Raw genomic sequence first — 20,480 nt, 5'->3', positions numbered from 1 at the left:
AGCCCCTTGTGCTTTGCATCCCCATTTAGTTGTTTCTCCCTTCAAAACTTGCCTAATTTGCACAAGTTCGAATCCGTGTTTTATATGTTTATAGGAACGGGACAAAAGCGCACACACGAAAATGTTGGATGCTCGACAAAGAAAATAATAGCTCATGTGATCCTTAGTTAATCACCTATTAGTATAGCTTGTTGACCTATATTAGTATAAAACACTGACTACCTGTGCTTAACATGCACTCAAAAAGTCAAGCCAAGCACATTCAAAAACACTCGTACCCAAATGACAGACACAAAAAAGGAGGAGGGAATTTGGAGTCACAAAGAGTGTAACTACCAATCACTGATTACTGAAAAAACGTAAGAGAAAGATTTCATTGTTTAGGTCTGTTTATCTGATGGGGTTACATTGATATTGAATGAAGAAAAAAGGAGGGACCTTTACATTCCTGTGTAGTTTCGGTTTGGTTTGGAGCACATTGGGCAACATTTCTTGTAAAGATATAAGAGGTAGGCAAGGTAAGGGATTGAAAATGGGAGTGGCTGAGAAACCGTAGTAAACTATCAGTGAGAGAAAGGGGAAAAACGGAAAGATAAAATCAGTCAAATTTACATCAGCACTGAAGACAGGTGCTTGTGGGAGTTGCTGTACTTGGATCAAATACACCAGGATATCTCGGTTAGGGAGTTGAAGAAATAAATAGTCCTGGTAAGTTTTGATTTTATGTATTATATATATTTATTCATTTATTTTCTCCCAAAAATTGTGGTCTATTAGTCTATATGTGATAGACACACACACACCCACACACACACAGATTTTAATATTAAAAAAAAACAGTGTATATACATTTTTCACATTTCTACATTCTATATATGTGTGTGTGTGTGTGTGTGTGTGTGTGTGTGTGTGTGCATAGAGTATATGAGTATATGTAATACTTAATACAATTATTGTAATATTCAATATATAGGCCTACACATGCATATCACAATTTTAATTTACACTTTTGATTTGATTAGTATAATCAATTTACCCACAGCCTCACAGCCCAGGCTTAATCCTAGTCCTAGACTAAAATGCATGTTTGAGCTTTTTTAATTCAAAACTTTCAGTGACATAATTAGCGTTCATATCTTATAATATGTCACTGCCATTGTTTGGTCTCAAGATGCAAACCGGTGAAGACTGCGTCTGAAATCACATAGGCCCACTCTCTTGAGTAGGTACTTGTTTTGAATATGTCATTTCATGACAATAAAAAGTATGTTCTAATCTATAGTATGACTGTACATTTGCCATGTTGTCATTTGACATAGGCCTACTAGCGTCAGTTACATAGCTTTCCTGACATTAATAAGAAGTAGTCGGTCATCCGGGTACAGCTCTACCTTTTGCCAATTCTAATGAGTACTGTGATTTAATTCAGATTTAATTATTTTGTCATACTGTTTATCGCCTACTATATAGTAGGAAAGTATGCGATTTCGGATTCAACCAAAAAAAAAATTCTTCTAGGGCACATTTATAAAAGCTACTTAAATCTCCTAATTGAACCTAATTGAGGCCTGATCCTGGCTTAATCTAAACCCTGTCTGTGAAACTGCCTGAATATAATAACATGTATGTAAGGTTATTATTGTACAATATTCACATTTTAATTTAATAAAATAAAATGATTCATAATATTAAAATCCCACTTTTCTTTGTAAAAACAGCTTTATGATTTTGCATTCATCTGCTGCCCCTGAGACCTTATCTTTCCATTTATCTTGGGAATATGGCGAGCTACCTGTACTACCTGCTCCCAGCAGTAGGGGGCTACGCTCTCACGTCCCTGTACTTTCTGAAGAATCCTCATATTCTACACAAGAAGAAGCAGACAGCTTTCTACTGCACCCACATTGCTCATAGGGGAGGTACAGTATCCACCCCATGCCTGGAGCTTCGGATTGTTGCCCTTTCTTGTGTTTAAATCTAATCATATTAAATCTAATTGTAATAATGCTGCAGTTTACTAAAAGTAACCAAAATGTTTCTTGCTACACTTGTTGGTCTCTACTGCTCTGCATGTCACAGCCAAATTCTGACAGATGGCCTATCATACAGCATCAAAAATTATATAAACCTTTTAGAGAAATCTTGTGAATATTTTATAAACATGTCAATGAACAGCATTAGATGAGATTCTGTGTTTGTGGCAGCATGTGTGAATGTTTTACTCATGGGGTTTGTATTTAAAGTGCTAGTGCTAGTTAATATGTTACTGGGTGAGTGATTAACTCTTTGAGGATTTTTTTTTTATTATTTATTTATTTTTTTTAATCTTTGTGTGTGCCTGAGAGTCGGTGGTTTACAGTTTCTGACCTCTTCTCTGTCCTCAGGCTGTGGTGAAAGGATTGAGAACACTATGGAGGCCTTTACACAGTGAGTGGGAAGCTGGTCTCATGGTAGCCTATGCTTTCAGACTGAAACAGTAGATCAATATCTTATATTTATATGACTGGTCAGTCCTTCCAATGCTTGTCTTTTCACAATTCTTTTAGGGGACTATGTCTCTCTGAAAAGAACATTCTCTCACTATATTTACTCATCCTTATGTTTTTCCAAACTTGATTTTGTTAGAACATGTGCTCCAAGATGACAAAATGGTCCATAAAATGTTTTCACTATATTCATTATATCCAATTAACCCAAAGCAGTGTACAACATGACATATCAGCTTCCATTAGGGCCTTCATTTATTAACTATTGGACAAAAGGATGAGCCTTAAGAGTCCAAATGTTTGAGAGCACTGGTCTAAAGTCATGATAGCATGAAGTCAGTCCCACTTTATTTTAGGGTCCAGTTCTCGCTTAATTACTAGCGAGCAACTAAGATTTTTCCCTCAATAAATTCCTAATTACTGCTTATTAAAAGTAAGGTCGTTCAGTTTAGGTATTGGGTAAGATGTAAAATATATCATGCAGAATACGATATTAATATGTGCTTTATAAGTACTAATTAACAGCCAATATCCTAGTAATATGCATTCTAATAAGCAACTAGTTCATACTGATAATTGTACCCTAAAGTGTTACTATTAGTCATCATTTACCGTAACCAAAAACATCTGCCCTGACTGTTCTTGTCACATTGATTAAAATTCCTGTCTGTTTACCTCTCAGTGCTGTTGAAGTGGGCACAGAGATGCTGGAGTTGGACTGTCACTTGACTAAAGATGGTCATGTGGTTGTGTCACATGATGAGAACCTCCTGAGACAGACTGGGCAAGATGTCACCATCTCCTCCTTAAACCTGGAGGTCAGAGGTCAAGGATAACATTTTCTCCTGATACACTGTGCTGCTTTATACCAGTGGTTGTCAAACCTGTCCTGGGGACACCCCATTTTCCTCAACTAACACACCTTTTTCAACTCATCAGCTCATTAGTTGAGACTGCAAAACCTGAATGGGCTGTGTCTAATGAGGGAGACATACAAAATGTGCAGTTGTGAGGGGTCCCCACCCCAGGATAGGTTTGAGAACCACTGCTTTATACTATGCTATTACAAATAATTCAGACTACACTTTGTCATAAATGGAAAGAAAATGCATACAAAAGTACTTTAATTCAGCAAAAAATGCATTAAATTGATCAAAATAACATTAAATACATTTATCATGTTACAAAGGATTTCTAATTCAATAACTGTTTTTTTCTCTATTCATTAAAGAATCCTTAAAAAAATTACCCAGAATTTCAACAACAACAAAAAAGGATTGAGCAGTACTGTTTTGAACTGATAATAATAAGAAATGTTTATAAAGCATCAAATCATCATATTATAATTATTCGTGAAAGATCATGTGACACTGAAGACTGGAGTAATGATGCTGAAACTTCAGAAATAAATTAATCTATTCAAAATTATTTGAAACTGTCATAATATTTCACAATCACAATATTACTGTATTTATAATTAAATAAATACAGCCTGGTGAGAATAAAAGACTTCTTTTAAAGACATTAAATATTATTATAACATTTTAAATGATCGTCTGTTACATGTTCTCTTTTGTGGACCTTGTGTTTCTATTTTTTGGACTTTAAGGTTGTATTCTGTCCAGTTCTTTTCTTGTTTCCTGTTTCTGTTTGTAGTTTTCATGTTGATTAGTTCCCTGATTGTTCCTATGTGTGTCTTGTTTGTTGTCCTCAGTTCTGCTCCTGTGTTTCCTAGATTCTGCTCCTTTTGCTGGGATTGTTGTTTGTTTAAAAAAAAACTGCATTTTAATCCTACCCTCCCTTGTCGAGTTCTCACCTGCATCACATGTATAAACCACATTTTTTGGTTAAGTTTTATGTTTTCTATTTTTCCTTTTTCCCCTCTATCTTTCTTCAGGAGTTGCCACCTTATAAAGAGACACTCGAGGTCACCTTCAAGACAGGTGTGTATTTAGCAATGGAATTGCCAGCACACATTAACATCTTTATAAATGTATAATGACTCCCCTTGTACAGGCCACTTCAGCACTGGATCAGATAGAAACTTTGCGTTATTAGAGGATGTTTTCTGCAAATTTCCTCATACAGCTGTGAACATCGAAGTGAAAGAAAATAACACCATGCTGATTGAGAAGGCAAGAGCAATATCATCATTGACAAATATCGACACATACTTCAATACTTTAAACCACATAATAGCTGCTAATGTTATTTTCATTTATTCCAATAACATTAGGTTTATGCACTCTTTCTCTTTCTTTCAGATTTCTGATCTTGTGAAAAAATACAACAGAGAAGGCATCTCAGTTTGGGCTTCTGTTGACAACACCATCATGAAAAATTGTCGCAAAACAGTGCGTGTGCATTCATGTCCCACCCTATTTGTTTTGTTTAAATAATAAATACTCCACTCCACATACTTGCTCTTTCCAATATCTTTGTTTTCTTTTTTGACAATGGCAGAACTCCTCTATGCCCTTTATGTTCACTGTAAAGCGAGGTTTACAGCTGCTCCTGCTGTACTACACCGGTCTTCTGCCATTTGTTCCCCTCGGAGAGAGTTTCCTGCAGTTCTACCTTCCACAAATCTTCAACAAGTCTGTATTCACTAAAAAAATCCATATTATGTTGTGTGCTTGCCTGGTAATCCCGCAAATGCATATTCACTGAACTCTTTCCTACAGAGACTATATACCTGACATGTGGATTTTGAGAAGCAGTCTGATCATCTTTTTAATTGAAAGGTAACTTAGCTTAGTAGTGGTGCTAAAATATACCTTCAAATTAAAGTTCATTTGAAAAGTTTTTCTGTGTTTTACATTCTGTGGCAGACTAACATTGAGAAAAGGGATGTTCAAGCACCTCAGAGACAGAGGAATTCAGGTTTGTGGCCATGCTATTTCATGTCCCGTATTTAAACAGCATAGTGTATTGAGTAACTTATGTTTTTGGTGGGAAACTGTCTGGTTGCATAAACTGCTTAGACTTGTCTTAAAAGCTAGTTTAAAAAAATTGTCAGTTACATGAAAAAGCACATTGGTCTTATTTTAATAAAAAAAGACGTATTACTAGACTATAGTTCTAAATGCTGTCTTAAAATAGTGGATGTGGTCATGAAACTGGCCTCATATTGTGAGTACCAGGATGTTTCAAAATTAAAAACAGCGTGTTTTTCTTTCTGTTTCTCTTTAGATTCATCTCTTTGTTTGTAATGCAGAACAGGATATTGATGCTGCATTTGCCGCAGGAGCAACTGGAGTCATGTCTGACTATCCCACCCTGTTATCAAACTATATTAGAAGGTGCAAACAAGCCACATGATCAAACGCACAAAGTGTACCTTTGTCTAGTCAAACACTGTACAAATGCTGTTTGCCTTTTAACACAGGCAAGTTTATTTTAATACCACTATTACATTATCAACACTGGTATAAAGCACTGTACAGATAAAACTGACTTTACGCAATCTTCCTGGGACAACTTGTGTGGACATATATATATTTATTGTTATAACAATAAATGGAAGCTACACTTGGACTGTTTTAATGGCGTTTTCTTTGCTTTTGCTTTTTTTTTTTTTTTGCATTACTATATAACCATGTCCGACTCCATTTTATGTCCGTGGTTTTAAGTGAGTTCGTGTAAGTTTAGCGCCTCCCTATCCATGTTTGCAAACAAACATCACCGACTTTTGTGAGAGACCGTGCAAAGTCCATCCAGCCTTGCCCAACATGATCAGTCGACAACAAATGTGTCCCTGTCCTTAAAAAAAAAAAAAAAAAAAAAAAAAATAGGCCTAATACTTTACATTATCTTTCAGTGAAAAAAACTGACTTACAAAACAAAACGTCGGCCCAAGTTAATAATACATGTAATTAATTTAAAATCGTCTACGTGGCTTATTAATTGTCAGAGGACACTAAAATCGACACTTCCCTAAAAAGCGATAAGATAAAGATAACGAAAACACGAGGGATTTGTTGTTTTTACTCGTCAAAACGTTCTCAACGCAACCGTATAGCGTTCGTTCAGGTGACTTCAAACGCATGGGAAGAGTGCATGTGATTGGCTGACCTATATTCAGGACGTCTCTTTCTGGTTTGTGATTGGTCAACGGCGGTTTGTTTTGCGCCATATGACGTATAAGACACTTCCTCAAAAAATACAGTAAACAAATCTACGGATTATATTTGGCTGCGACATATTCTGCACGGTGGCTTGTTTGAGTTTTGGAAGTTACGAGGCTTTCGGTTAATCTCACACTTTTTGGTCAATAGAGCAGGTCGACAGGAGGGACACAAAGGAGGGAATTGTAGGAAAAGCGCAGCGTGCCACACGTTTGTTTGGTTGAGTGCTCTCAAAGTGAGCTCAGTGAATGCTCAAAGGCTTCATGTCGTTGAGTTGAGCACGCTTCTGTTGTGGTGACAATACTGCGAACAGCGTTTGTCTTGAAGAAATCATTCATATATAGGTGGGTCCTTTTTATTGTTGCGTAGCATTTCAAATGGAGAAGGGTTCTAATGTAAAACAGCTCCATTCACGGGTTGAGAAGCGTTAACGTTATACTATGCTGAAATTGTGAAGATCTGTATTACTTGAATATGTAGTAGAGGATGCTAGATTGAAAGGTTAGTTTAGCTGGTGTCTAGCCGCGCGAGCTGGTGAAATTTATCCATTAGCGATTGGTACTCCGAATTAATTCCATGATTCGGTTCTTTCGAACAGTTCGTTTGAAAAACAAAACAATTCATTGGTTCTTTTAAGCGTTTTCCCCACTCCTAAATGTGGCCGGTATAGGATGTTATTATTGTAATGTATTGTATGTCTTCATGTTGTTACATCGCTAATTCATCTGATAAAACGCTATTTGGAATAAAATCATAACTTTAATTTAGATTTAAATAATAGTTTTGGCATGTTTTAATATAATGTTATTACGGAATTAATGTAAAGTGAAGCAAATTATTTTACAGTCAGCTTTATCTGTGATTTTCGCGATTTGCAAAATTACTTTTGCCCATAGAGCGGAAAAAAATAGCTTTTGCCCCATATCAGTCAAATTCGGCTCATTACGAATCGGTTTTGTACACCGGTTCAACCAAATCGTTGAAAGCACTCGACTCGTATGAACCCGATTCCTTCATGACTCGTGCATCTATTTTCCAGCTGCATTGTGGGGCCGAGCTGTAGCATTGAAGTCCATAAAGAACGAAACTAAAATCGTTAGCATAACTTTTTTTAAAAAATGTATAACCGAATATTTTATCAAATGCTGCCTTATTACAGCATGTCATAGTTCTCCATTGCCTTTCACTCCTCCTGTTTACCCTCGTGCCTGACGGGCCATATATGGGGTAACTACAGTGTGGGCAGCCAAGCAAAGTAGGTCATGTGGATGTTTCCTTTTTTCATAGTATATCTATAAAAAAGAACGAGATTATATTAAAACTTTTTTCAAATGTCTAAACAAAAATTGCTGTAAATGTCACGTCCATAAAATCCATCTCGAAACATTGGTCTGCTTTTATGTTCACAGCATTACTAGTTGATGTCAATGCCATGCTTCTTAACTACGCAAGACTATTTGGCACCCTCGCCATGAAATATTTTGGCAGTCAAAGCTGTTTTGTAGCATTTGCCTTCAAGTTTTCATGGTCCAATTCAGACAAAAAGGGCAGCAGGATTTTTTTTTTTTTTTTTTTTTTTTAATAATTCCTTGCAGGACAGGTATGATCTGACATCGTTTTTGCTTGTGTGTGACTGTGTGTTCTTCAAAGACATGGTGAAGCAGACCAAGGCCAAAACTTTCCAGGCCTATCTGGACTCCTGTCACCGTCGCTACAGCTGCGTCCACTGCCGTGCACACCTGGCTAACCATGATGACCTCATTTCAAAGGTGAGAGTTGCTTTGTGTGACTTAGTGGCACATTTAGAGCTAGATTTGTGAATTGTGATGCTGTTTGCGTTAGACTCGCATGTTTGTCTATTTTCAGTCATTTCAAGGCAGCCAAGGACGTGCCTACCTGTTCAATTCTGTGTGAGTATCACTTCTGAAAGAAAAAAATCCTTCTCACATAATAGATCACATTGTGATAGAAAAATTGTTTTGTTTAACTGTCATTTTCTGATTTCAGGGTGAACGTAGGTTGTGGTCCAGCAGAGGAAAGGCTGCTGCTGACCGGTCTTCATGCTGTGGCTGATATTTACTGTGAAAATTGCCACACCACACTGGGCTGGAAATATGTAAGTATGACACATGCTTAAATTACTTATCCTTGCCCTACAGTCTGATCACAATTGTATTTTTTTATTTGTTTTGCTCTTTCTCCCTTCTTCTACAGGAGCAAGCATTTGAGTTAAGTCAGAAGTATAAGGAGGGGAAGTTTATTATTGAATTATCTCACATGATTAAGGATAATGGCTGGGACTGAAGCCTTCAAACTTTGCTTTAACTTGCTGTCACCACTTGCAATAGCATGAGATAGGTTTTCTTTTATATGTATCGTGTGTGTGTGTGTGTGTGTGTGTTTGAAGATGCAGGCTAAGGAGAAACTGTGCTAAGATTCTTATCAACCACTTAAATCCAGTTTCAAAGAATTCTTGATTTTTGTTGGGATTTTGACAAGCCCTCAAATTCTCCCAATGAAGTGCAATTCATGAGGTTTAAACAAAGTGTGATCAAAATGCCAAGATCCAATGACTTTTTATTCAATTAATTTTTACTTTAAAGAACGAGGTCTTTGTGAACGAGGTAGTGCGAGTGAAATTATTTTACTATGTGTTTTGTGTGTGTGGCTTAGAGAGGATTATGTGCAATATGCGTGTGAGAGTTTGCATAAAGGATGATTCATGCCTCCAAATTGTCATTTCGGTTGAATTCATCTTTTAATTTACCATGTCACTGAGGAATCCCAACGTGTGTGTGTGTGTGTGTGTGTGTGTGTGTGTGTGTGTGTGTGTGTGTGTGTGTGTGTGTGTGTGTGTGTGTGTGTGTGTGTGTGTGTGTGTAAGGGAGAGTGTGAGAACGTCAGGCTTATTGGCTGTATAAAAGAGATGGTCCACAGTTGTCTGACATTCTTAAGACACTTCACTTAGTGCTTATAAGATGTAATTCATTTTTATGTGTGTCTTGTTTCTGGCATTTTGTCTGAGAAATGTTGTAAGTATAATCTAACATTTGAGGAGCATGTACAGAGACTTTGATCTGATCATGCTAGAGCAGACATGCCGTGTAAATGTGTTTGTGTAGCAATGTATTTTTTTGAATGCTAAACCATTAATTTGTATTACATTAACCTGAATTCTTTACATTAAAGTATGGGGTATAAATGAGAACTTTTGTTATGTTCTTTTTTTCCTCTCTACTTGAATCACTTCATTCTTTTTCACTTTCATTAAAATTGGGTAAGAACGTTTTAACATTTTAAAGCCTAATAAAAAGTAGTTGGTAGCCATTCTGAGGTGCTGATTAGATGATCACCTGAACCAAAACTTATTTAATAAGGAAAAGTATTTTAAAAAAAACACTTTTGTGGTCATCACTATCCTCTTGCAGTAGGACCTGCTGAATGGCACAAACAGTGCTAGTAGTACCTCAAAAGTAATTGTAATCAAAAAATAACTATTGACCATGCCAAAAAGTTACAGTGTGAGTAAAGAAAAGGGTTTCTGGCTTTACTGCCAGAGAAATACAGTGAGTGTCGGGTTGCTTCCATCCTAAAAATTTCATAAGAACAAGGTCAATGTTGTCAGTAATTTATAGAATAAAACTAAAATGTTACTTTTACCCAAACACATACCTATAAATAGTAAAACCCGATAAACTTATAATTTTGCAGTGGTCTCTTGATTTTTTTATTGTGTTTTTGTGTGTGTGTGTGTGTGTGTGTGTGTGTGTGTGTATACTCACCTAAAGGATTATTAGGAACACCTGTTCAATTTCTCATTAATGCATTATTTTTTGAATCTAATGGTACACTGTAAAAAATTTTGTTTTTTGTTGGTTTAACTTAAAGTAACCTGGTTGCCTTAATTTTGAGTTTATTGAAATTAAAAGTTTGAGTTGATACAGTGAAGGAAATTTGTTTAATCAATAGAAACTCAAAATATTATTGTATCTGAACAACATAAAAATTTTGATAAATCATGAAACTAGCACTATTTGGCATGTTTCACTGCATCATCATAAAACACACACATTTACCCAATGTGCTTACAAAATATTTTAATAAAGGTTGTCAAATCTCAAAAAAATGTCATTGTATTAACATTTTAATTTCAATGAACTCAAAGTTTTAAGGCAACCAGGTAACTTTTTTCTAAATATTTTTTTTACAGTATACAACCAATCACATGGCAGTTGCTTTAATGCATTTAGGGATGTGGTCCTGGTCAAGACAATCTCCTGAACTCCAAACTGAATGTCAGAATGGGAAAGAAAGGTGATTTAAGCAATTTTGAGCGTTGCATGGTTGTTGGTGCCAGACAGGCCGGTCTGAGTATTTTACAATCTGCTCTTACTGGGATTTTCACGCACAACCATTTGTAGGGTTTACAAAGAATGGTGTGAAAAGGGAAAAACATCCAGTATGCGGCAGTCCTGTGGGCGAAAATGCCGTGTTGATGCTAGAGGTCAGAGGAGAATGGGCTGACTGATTCAAGCTGATAGAAGAGCAACTTTGAATGAAATAACCTCTCGTTACAATCGAGGTATGCAGCAAAGCTATTTGTGAAGCCACAACATGCACAACCTTGAGGCGGATGGGCTACAGCAGCATAAGACCCCAGCGGGTACCACTCATCTCCACTACAAATAGGAAAAAGAGGCTACAATTTGCACGAGCTCACCAAAATTGGACAGTTGAAGACTGGAAAAATGTTGCATGGTCTGATGAGTCTCGATTTCTGTTGAGACATTCAGAGTCAGAATTTGGCGTAAACAGAATGAGAACATGGATCCATCATGCCTTGTTACCACTGTGTAGGCTGGTGGTGGTGGTGTAATGGTGTGGGGGATGTTTTCTTGGCACACTTTAGGCCCCTTAGTGCCAATTAGGTATCGTTTAAATGCCACATAGAATTAAGGCAGTTCTGAAGGCGAAAGGGGTCAAACATGTTCCTAATAATTGTGTGTGTGTGTGTGTGTGTGTGTGTGTGTGTGTGTGTGTGTGTGTGTGTGTGTGTGTGTGTGTGTGTGTGTGTGTGTGTGTGTGTGCATGTATGTATATATATATATTGATTAACATGGCCCATTCATACAGTTGTAATGAAATTACTTTCAAATAATTGCACGAGCTTCTCGAAGTGGGCTTAACTCCCAAATTATGAATCGTTATCTTATGGTATACAGACGACGTGGTTCATAAATAGTCTAGGGAGGCGGAAACAAAAAACCGCCTTTATACCTTTTAGCCTACCAGAAAAAGACGAGCGAAACGGAATAATAAAGACTACAACTCCCACAATGCTATGCGAACACCGGTGACGTGGCCAACGTTACCCAGCAGACCGGGCCGATTTGAACTTCATTTGGATGTGAGTAATAATCTATGCCGTTTCTTACATTTCATACATTTTTTGCCGGTCGAGTTTACGTTGTACACGATAAAAAAACGTTGCTTTATTACAGCCCATAATTTTACATCAAGATGTCCGGAAAAATCAAAAGCAGGAGTGCTGCAAATGCCGACTCGATATCTGGCAGTGTGTCCTGCGACGAGCGCATCTTACGGGACTGCCATCAGATGTACATCCATCCGGAGAGCGGTTAGGGAAAAATCCTTTATTAACGACGACTACTTACTCGTTTATGTGCTTTGTCAGGTATTAAGGAATTAGATATATAGCCAGGCGTGGGTGAGAAGTGCTATCGGTAGCCGGATAACTGTTAGCTAAAACGCCTGTTGATTTGGCATTTATTAGTGCCAGAAACACTACATTATATACTATATTTTTTATTTTTGTAATTCATTGTATTAAGGTCTCATCTGATTTTTTTAAAATGTACTCAGCCCCTGAACCTGGGTTAAAAATAAACTTTCGTTTACAGTCCAGTTTGTCTAACTATTAATTCCTTTTGTCCTATAGGACTAATAACAATTGCTCAAACTGTTGGGGTGACGCTGCTGCCTCCCAGGAAAAAGATAACTGTGATGTTGATGGGGAACCACTCAGCTGGAAAGAGCAGCTTTATCAATTGGTAGGCTAATGTACATGTCTTACAACCATGTACTCTGAGACCAAGAAAGCGTCACACACTTTTACTCTTCAAGCAGTAACCCATATTTTTATTGTATTTGCAGGTATGTGGAGGAGCATATACAAAGGACAGGGGTTGCTATAGAGACACAGGGCTTCAGCTTTGTTACCAGTGGGCGAAAGAGGGAGTCGCTCACGGTAAGTATGACCGTCCCATACATTTTGCAAGAAAGTTTTGTGTGATGTGGTTTAGGAATGAAAATGGCTTCACTGATATAAGTGTTTTCACCTTTTATTGTATAACCACTGTTGTTGTGGTTTTAGGGGAATGCAACGCTCCATCTATATCCACACTTCAAACCACTGCAAGAGTTTAAAGGTTTGTTGTTGAATTTTGGACGGGGTGTTAAAAGCAGGGGTACAACCTTTTATTTTGATGTTGTGTTAGGGGTTAACAGCTTAGTGAAGAAATGAAGACAGTCAGGATTGCAATTAATTAAAAGAAAAATGTACTTAAGAATAGTTTGCAGTTTCAAAAGCAGAAGCCAGCTTCAAGTCTCACAAGGAGTTCGTAGGCCGCGCTCCCTCTCTCACTGTCTCGTTGCCTCGCCCTATCGTACATACAATTGTCCCAACAGTTATACTGTTTTCAAGGTCTTATCCACGTCATTACTGCAATGTGGATGATTCTGATTGGCTCAGAGAAAATGCACAGTCATGGTAAATTTCCACTCATGTCAATAAATCTGATGCACGTTTCCATAGACGTGTCACTTGTCGACGCTTTCTCCCTGGAATTAGGCCTGTAGTGACCTTCCGAAACTGGAGCAGGCGCCAGCTTGCCCAGAACAAGTCCACCCATCTCTGGTGTACAATGGGCACCCTAATTCTCAACACTGATCTGTAATACTGCGCACATACACAGATACACAGTCTCTCCAAGGTTGGAGCTGATTAGGCTCCAGTTCTAACCAGATCTTACCAAAACATACTGATAACATGTGCTTTCTTTCAGTGAGAGGGACACACAAGAGTAAGAGGCAATATTCATCTTGACTTTTTAGTGTTTCAGTAAAAGGAATAAATTATAATAAATTAAATGAAAGACAAATCAATATTTCATATCTGGAAGCCGGGCTAAGTGAGCAAACCCCGTTTCTGCACTCCTGACATGTTAGGGGTTGACACGACCTTGTTGCAAGTGTTTAGTGACACATCACACATCTCTAGGCCAGACCCTCAGTCACTCCTCAGAGACCAAATATACACTTTTAGAAAACAAGAAACATAAAGCATAATCATAACTGGAAAGAATCATTATAATAATATAGGAAGATAAATATTGATTATGGTTTTGATTATGACGTTAATTGGGATATATGTACTATATACAGGTATATTGAAGCGGCAGTGGATTTCAGAATTCCCCTTTCAGTTGCATATGTGCATAAATCTGTGTCTAAAACGCAACTTTCTCTCGATTTCAGGGGTGTCAGAATACCTCGGCACTGAGATTTGCACTTCCCGACAGAAGCGTTTCAGCTTGGTGACTTTTGTTGATACTCCTGGTCTGGTGGATGGAGATATGAAGTACCCCTTTGACGTGGACCAAGCTATTTTGTGGCTCGGTGTGTGTTTGTCTATAGTTGTTTGTGTGTTTAGGAGTTGACATTGTTTTATGCATGCATGTTTATGATGCTAATACATGTCTCTTGTATTACGATTCTACCTGACTACACTAGGTGAGCTCTGTGACCTGATTCTGGTCTTCTTTGACCCAATGGGACAGGCTTTATGCAAGCGCACACTCAGCATTGTAGAGAAACTGAATGAGAAGCAAGGGGACCGTCTTCGTTTTTATCTCAGTAAAGCTGATGAGGCTGGAGGAGAGTCTGATCGACAAGTAAACTGCTCTTATACACACTAATCTTCACTGTTACGTATTATTTTGCATGTACACTTCCAGTGCCATTCTCTTCTGCACACCAATGCTCATATTTTTTATATATATTAAAAATAAACTATTTATTACTGTGATGGGAAAGCTGAAAGTCTAGATTCTAGTCTAGACACTAAATACACCAAATTTTACAAAATATTTGTAGCATTGTAGCATAAATATCTTTACTATGATTTCAATCTGTTTAAAATTGTCTTCGCTAATTAAACTAATTTTATTTTTAAAAAAAATCTTAAAGGGGGGGTGAAACACTCAGTTTCAGTCAGTGTCATGTCAATCTTGAGTACCTATAGAGTAGCATTGCATCCTGCATATCTCCGAAAAGTCTTTATTTTTTTAATAATTATATAAGAAAGATGCGCTGTTCCGAGTCTTTCTGAAAAAAGCCGAGCGAGTGGGGGCGTGTCGTGTGAGCGGAGCTAAATAATGACGTGTGCACGCCGCTGCTATTGTGTTGAGTCGAGTGCGTCGTAAAGCTGTGTCATCCCTAACAGCGGGAAAAACTTTATTCAAAATAAAAATATGGCTTTTAATCAGATACAGCCATACATCTATGATCCGGAATCAGACCCAGAGGCTGCAGTTGAACAGGAGCAGCAGCAAAAAACGACTAGAGTAGGACGTCTCTATGTGGTACAAGTTATACACTAACTATATAATATGCTTAGCGGCTTGTGTTATTTACATATTTATACTTGAATTATATCGTCGTATTTTTGTCTTTGAAGGTGTACATGTGGGAAGTGCACGTGTGTGTGTGTGTGTGTGTGTTTACGCGTGGTTTGTGTAACGTTAGACAATTGTAGTAAGCGGACTGGTTTTGCACGGCAGGCTAGTGTTTACATAGAAAGACACGGAATAGTAGCGCATTTGAATGAGGAAGCGTGCTTATTTAGTTCAACATATTTCCCCACTCTTTGTGTATTGTTGTTTGGAGTGCTTTTACAATACACAAACATAAAGTTACACATATAGTGGCCAGCTAAACAAATGTACACGCACTACACATCGCATGCTCCATTGATCAATTAACTATACGTGATCATGTTTGGGCTACTTGATGAGCATAGGCAAAAACACAGACATTTGAAGCAGTCTTACTCACCGCCTGCGGTTCTAACGTTGGGACCTTTATCGTTGGGACTGCTCCATCCTTCAGCATTAGGCGATCGGAAAATCCGGCGTCGAGCTGGGCCTTGTTTATGAAACAGTCGGCACCGAAATGCAGTGAACAGACATAAACCTTTGCGCAACTCAGTTGCTGATCCGGAAAAGCAAATTACATCCACTCTTGCCTTAACGCTGGGTTTTTTGGCAATCTGTACAGGACTGTCTTGGTCTGGCAACCAAAAACGCACTTTTTTGGTGACATTGTAATTTCTTGAAGTCACATCACCTGTGCAGCGCAGCCTACGAGCCAGCGCTTTGATGGGCGTAGCCTGTTGCTTTCGCTCTCTCTCTCACGCTCTTCCGGTAGAATTGCCCGTATGGCCCATACAAGGAAATTCCGACCTTTTAATGTCAAGTGGACCCATGATCGGAAAAAAATTGCCGAACCTTATGACTAACCGGAAGTAGTATTTTTGACAAAGAAATACTCCCGTCAAACGTCCACCTTAACTTTTGAAACTTTGTCCATGTTTAGAATGGGATTCCAAGTCTTTAACAGTGTAAAATGATCAGTATGCATGAAACAGCATTCCCCCCCCCCCCCCCCCCCTTAAAGACACTAAACCTTTGAAAGGAAGTGCATGTGACTGTTTTAAAGAACTGTAAAGGAGAATTTCTTTAAAGGAAAATAGTCTTTGTTTGACTGCTTGATTATGGAACATAGTCCTCAGTGCTCATTCTGCTGGATCTGTCTGCTGCTTTTGACACAGTTAACCACCAGATCCTCCTGTCAACACTTAAGAAGACGGAGATCTCAGGAACTGCTCTCCAGTGGTTCAGGTCTTACCTCTGTGGTAGGTCCTACAGGGTGTCATGGAGAGGTGAAGTGTCTAAGTCTCATCATCTAGCTACTGGGGTTCCCCAGGGCTCAGTGCTTGGACCACTTCTCTTCTCCATCTACATGTCATCATTAGGTTCTGTCATTCAGAAACACGGCTTCTCCTATCACTGCTATGCTGATGACACTCAACTCTACTTCTCATTTCAACCAGATGATCCTACAGTCAGTGTTCGTATCGCTGCCTGTCTGACAGACATTTCTGACTGGATGAAAGAGCATCATCTTAAACTCAATCTTGCAAAGACAGAATTACTTGTTTTCTCAACCAACCCAGCACTTCATCAAAATTTCTCCATTCAGCTTGGTTCATCGACCATAACTCCATCCAGGACAGCCAGGAACCTTGGAGTTGTGATTGATTGACCAGTTAAACTTTACTGACCACATAACAGCCCGGTCCTGCAGATTTGCTTTATACAACATTAGAAAGATTAGACACCTCCTATCAGAACAGGCTGCACAACTCCTGGTTCAAGCTCTTGTTCTCTCCAGACTGGACTATTGTAATGCTCTTCTGGCTGGCCTTCCAGCATGCACTATCAAACCCTTGCAGCTGATCCGGAATGCAGTGGCGAAAGTGGTCTTTAATGAGCCGAAGAGAGCGCATGTTAAGCCTCTCTTCATCAGACTGCAATGGTTGCCAATGGCTGCTCGCATCAAATTCAAGGCACTGGTTCTCGCCTACAAAACAACCACTGGCTCTGCACCAATATACCTAAACTCACTTGTTCAGACTTACACACCCTCCAGAAGCTTGCGGCACCTCGTGGTTCCATCCCAAAGAGGCATGAAATCGCTCTCACAGACATTTTCCTGGACCGTTCCCACCTGGTGGAATGACCTGCCGATCTCAATTCGTGCTGCCGAGTCTGTAGCCATTTTTAAAAAACATCTTAAGACACATCTTTTCCAATTGCACCAATCAATACAGAATAGCACTTACTGATCACCACAGCAACGACCAAAAAGCGCAAACTCCTGGATCATATCTACGTCTCTCATCCGGATTTGTGCCTTCAGACGGGAATGTTACATAGTTATCATAGCTATCATAATCCGATGTACTGTATTTTGCGTACGTGAGTTTTTGTTGCAGATGCCTATTGCTGCGCGTTTAGCTAGAATGCCATACAAAACCAACCCATTGGGCCACTGAATCTGCATTAACGACAACAGCTGGGGCAACAGCCTTAGTCCTAATGGGTTGTTATCATGGCTATCTAAAACCAGTGTTCTGTATTTTGCGTACGTGAGTTTTTGTTGTAGGTGGCTATTGTAGATGGCTATTGTAGATGGCTATAAAAAAAAAAAAGTGTACTGTGCTAATTAATTAAGACTTCTTACAGCTCTTACAGGTTGTTGGCCTTGTTTGTTTCGTTGCTTCTATTGCTCTCCCCTTTTTTGTATGTCGCTTTGGATAAAAGCGTCTGCTAAATTATTAAATGGAAATGGAAATGGAACATTAATGGTTGTTCTTGGTTATTTCAGAGAGTTATGATGCAGATTGTACAGGAGCTTTGCAAGCGTCCGGGACTCAACAAGTGTGGCTTTGACATGCCCACCATCTACGTTCCAAACCCTAATAAGGTTTCGTAAACCTCTTAGCTCCTTGCAATTTTATGCAACAACAGCTTTTTCTTATTTTGTAAATAAAGAATATTAAAGTATCTTTGCTCACTGTCTCCATCATCAGCCCAGCCGATGTGTCAATCAGATTGAAGAGGTGTGTCGGACTATAGAAAAGACCATTAATCAGACTGTGCAGAACACGCTTAACTCATTGGAGAAAGACTGTAATCTCATCACTGAGGCCATCACTGAGACGCTTCATAATGATAGGTAGTGCATTCTTAGATTGGATTTTCCTCTGTAATTTCAATGGATATGTTAATTAGATTGCAAATGTGTACTATTACAGTTGCCATTGTGTGTTTAACTCTCTATAGGCACTGCAGTGTAGAGAACCGTCGAGCACGTTTAAAGGGTTGTTTGTTAGGCATGCTGGGTTTTACTGTGCCCTTGCTGCTGCTTGTCGCCCTGGTGCTTGGCAGCCTCTCCAGAGAAGTGCTGGATCTCATGTTGGGTAATAAAGGCACAGAGGCACTCTCACTATATGTGGTAAGTATGTATATGCATTCATGTGTAGGTGTGTTTGTGATTCTCTTTAGATACTGATATAAGTGTTTGCTTCTGTGTTCAGGCTCCTGCAGTGAAGGCTTTTGAGACTCTGTCAGTGGAAGTGCAGCTGTACAGTTGTGCTGGACTGGTGCTGTTGTCCTTCATCTTTCTCCTCCTTGCACGCTTCTCTTTCAGGTGAAAAAAACATGAACTTGGACATGCAGACACTTGTAATTTAAAGGGATTGGTGTAGTTCAATCACAAATTAAAACATTTCTCATTCTTAAGTTTGGCTTTTTGGATTTATTTATCAGAATGTTCAGAGTCAAGCTCCAGTAATCACAAAAAGCAGTTTTATTATTAATTCATTTTATACTCATTTTGTGGGTCTTGGAATTTAGTGCAGAAGTTTTATGGACTTCATCATATTTTTCTGTAGCATGGGAATTTAGTTATTTATTTATTTTTCTTTTCTTTTCATTCATATTTTAGGACTAAATCAACACTCTCTGGGAAACAAAAGAGACAACTTCAAGAAAAACTGGAATATGTCCAGGAGGTTGTCAAGACAAAAAAGGTATAGTGTGCATTTTGTACATGGCTACAGTGGGGACTGACTCATCTAATGATTTGCTTGTATGTTTCTGCAGAAAAATCTCTATGAGGAGTACCTGCGTCAGAGTGTGGGTGATCAGGACATGAACTGAGAGGGAATCTACACTTCAAGGAAAAACACAGCACCCAGAAGTACCACTAAACTGGATCTACTCATTCATCTAATGTAGTTGACACAGATAAGCTATTTAATGGGCACTTAGTTACACGCTGCTGCTTCTTTAAGCTCTGTCTTTCAGCATTAAATAATGATGGAGCTGTGGACCAATACTGTGTTTTATTTTAAAAAAAAGTCTCATTGCAATACAATTGTACTGTAAATGTTATTTGAAGGGCCACATGAGACCTAATGCTCAGCAATATGATCATATTGTTGTGAATTAGCGTTTTTAAAGGCATCCTCCTCTTCTCTGCCTTGTACTTAAAATACTGTGTACGTAATGGTAAATTACCACAATGGCTGAAGAATGAGGATCCCTTCATAAATGGCATGAGATTCTATTGGTATTTTTTTCACATCGTTGTCAATTTTAATAGAAATATTGAATCTGGCTTTTGTATACCATAGTTTCCTACATTTTTATGTCAATTTATTGCTATTGTGCTAATAAAATATAATACGTGAGAATTTGGTTTTATTGCCATTCAGCAACATTCAAGGTAACGATTCCTTAGGTCAGATTCCTAACTCTATATAAATTTAATCAGATTTCAGAGTCTTTGCTGTAATTTGTATATATTTTGTAATGGACACAAATGTAGTTTAATGTCTTAGCCAGGCCTTTGAGTGTTTACCCCACTGTTCGCAATTGTGACCATAAATTTTCCTCGCATATTTTTGTGTGGTATTAAAAAGCTACTCCTATTATGAAGCAAATCTTCATTTATAATACACATTTAAGATGTCTACATGAGTTCTGGGCAGGTCTAACATTGTTGTGTAGTTTTGTCATGTGACCACACACACTTATTTCTTGGTACTGCCATCTTAACACAATGACAACGTGAAAGCTCAGAAATGACAGGAAAATTTTGTTAATTTTTGAGTAGCTCATACATTTTTTGCACACATTATAAAAGGGTTATCTATCCA

The 20,480-nt window shown here is 38.2% G+C and overlaps 3 protein-coding genes across 3 annotated transcripts; all 3 read left to right on the top strand.

Annotated features, from left to right (window-relative positions):
- Positions 1 to 439: 439 nt before the first annotated feature.
- On the top strand, positions 440 to 5,976 carry gdpd3a (glycerophosphodiester phosphodiesterase domain containing 3a). The gene is made up of 11 exons (XM_067428910.1): positions 440 to 708; positions 1,719 to 1,919; positions 2,385 to 2,427; positions 3,169 to 3,304; positions 4,384 to 4,429; positions 4,503 to 4,621; positions 4,751 to 4,840; positions 4,950 to 5,083; positions 5,171 to 5,230; positions 5,318 to 5,369; positions 5,679 to 5,976. The coding sequence occupies exons 2-11, from the start codon at positions 1,781 to 1,783 to the stop codon at positions 5,805 to 5,807; spliced, it is 948 nt and encodes a 315-aa protein (XP_067285011.1). The 5' UTR covers positions 440 to 708; positions 1,719 to 1,780; the 3' UTR covers positions 5,808 to 5,976.
- A 642-nt stretch (positions 5,977 to 6,618) lies between these two features.
- ypel3 (yippee-like 3) lies at positions 6,619 to 9,821 on the top strand. The gene is made up of 5 exons (XM_067414390.1): positions 6,619 to 6,957; positions 8,264 to 8,382; positions 8,480 to 8,523; positions 8,621 to 8,729; positions 8,828 to 9,821. Exons 2-5 carry the CDS (start codon positions 8,266 to 8,268, stop codon positions 8,915 to 8,917), a joined length of 360 nt encoding a protein of 119 aa, XP_067270491.1. The 5' UTR covers positions 6,619 to 6,957; positions 8,264 to 8,265; the 3' UTR covers positions 8,918 to 9,821.
- Positions 9,822 to 11,938: 2,117 nt separating this feature from the next.
- On the top strand, positions 11,939 to 19,655 carry si:ch211-11k18.4 (uncharacterized). The gene is made up of 13 exons (XM_067428909.1): positions 11,939 to 12,020; positions 12,115 to 12,251; positions 12,573 to 12,684; positions 12,788 to 12,881; positions 13,008 to 13,062; positions 14,171 to 14,311; positions 14,426 to 14,586; positions 18,143 to 18,241; positions 18,348 to 18,493; positions 18,601 to 18,772; positions 18,855 to 18,967; positions 19,265 to 19,349; positions 19,423 to 19,655. Exons 2-13 carry the CDS (start codon positions 12,134 to 12,136, stop codon positions 19,477 to 19,479), a joined length of 1,353 nt encoding a protein of 450 aa, XP_067285010.1. The 5' UTR covers positions 11,939 to 12,020; positions 12,115 to 12,133; the 3' UTR covers positions 19,480 to 19,655.
- The last annotated feature ends 825 nt before the right edge of the window (positions 19,656 to 20,480 follow it).

The sequence above is a fragment of the Pseudorasbora parva genome, chromosome 2 (assembly GCF_024679245.1).
Source record: "Pseudorasbora parva isolate DD20220531a chromosome 2, ASM2467924v1, whole genome shotgun sequence".
Taxonomy (NCBI): domain Eukaryota; kingdom Metazoa; phylum Chordata; class Actinopteri; order Cypriniformes; family Gobionidae; genus Pseudorasbora; species Pseudorasbora parva.
Note: the sequence above shows the minus strand (reverse complement) of the source record. Positions and strands in the feature narration are given on the sequence as shown.

Bases quoted from the DNA above. Each gene is read 5' to 3' on its own strand.
- gdpd3a (XM_067428910.1), top strand. From the start codon at position 1,781: ATGGCGAGCTACCTGTACTACCTGCTCCCAGCAGTAGGGGGCTACGCT. The intron at 4,841-4,949 runs GTGCGTGTGCAT...TGACAATGGCAG, and splicing joins TGAAAAATTGTCGCAAAACA to AACTCCTCTATGCCCTTTAT. The intron at 5,084-5,170 runs GTCTGTATTCAC...TCTTTCCTACAG, and splicing joins CTTCCACAAATCTTCAACAA to AGACTATATACCTGACATGT.
- ypel3 (XM_067414390.1), top strand. From the start codon at position 8,266: ATGGTGAAGCAGACCAAGGCCAAAACTTTCCAGGCCTATCTGGACTCC. The intron at 8,524-8,620 runs GTGAGTATCACT...TTCTGATTTCAG, and splicing joins GCCTACCTGTTCAATTCTGT to GGTGAACGTAGGTTGTGGTC. The intron at 8,730-8,827 runs GTAAGTATGACA...CTTCTTCTACAG, and splicing joins CCACACTGGGCTGGAAATAT to GAGCAAGCATTTGAGTTAAG.
- si:ch211-11k18.4 (XM_067428909.1), top strand. From the start codon at position 12,134: ATGTCCGGAAAAATCAAAAGCAGGAGTGCTGCAAATGCCGACTCGATA. The intron at 18,773-18,854 runs GTAAGTATGTAT...TTCTGTGTTCAG, and splicing joins AGGCACTCTCACTATATGTG to GCTCCTGCAGTGAAGGCTTT. The intron at 19,350-19,422 runs GTATAGTGTGCA...ATGTTTCTGCAG, and splicing joins AGGTTGTCAAGACAAAAAAG to AAAAATCTCTATGAGGAGTA.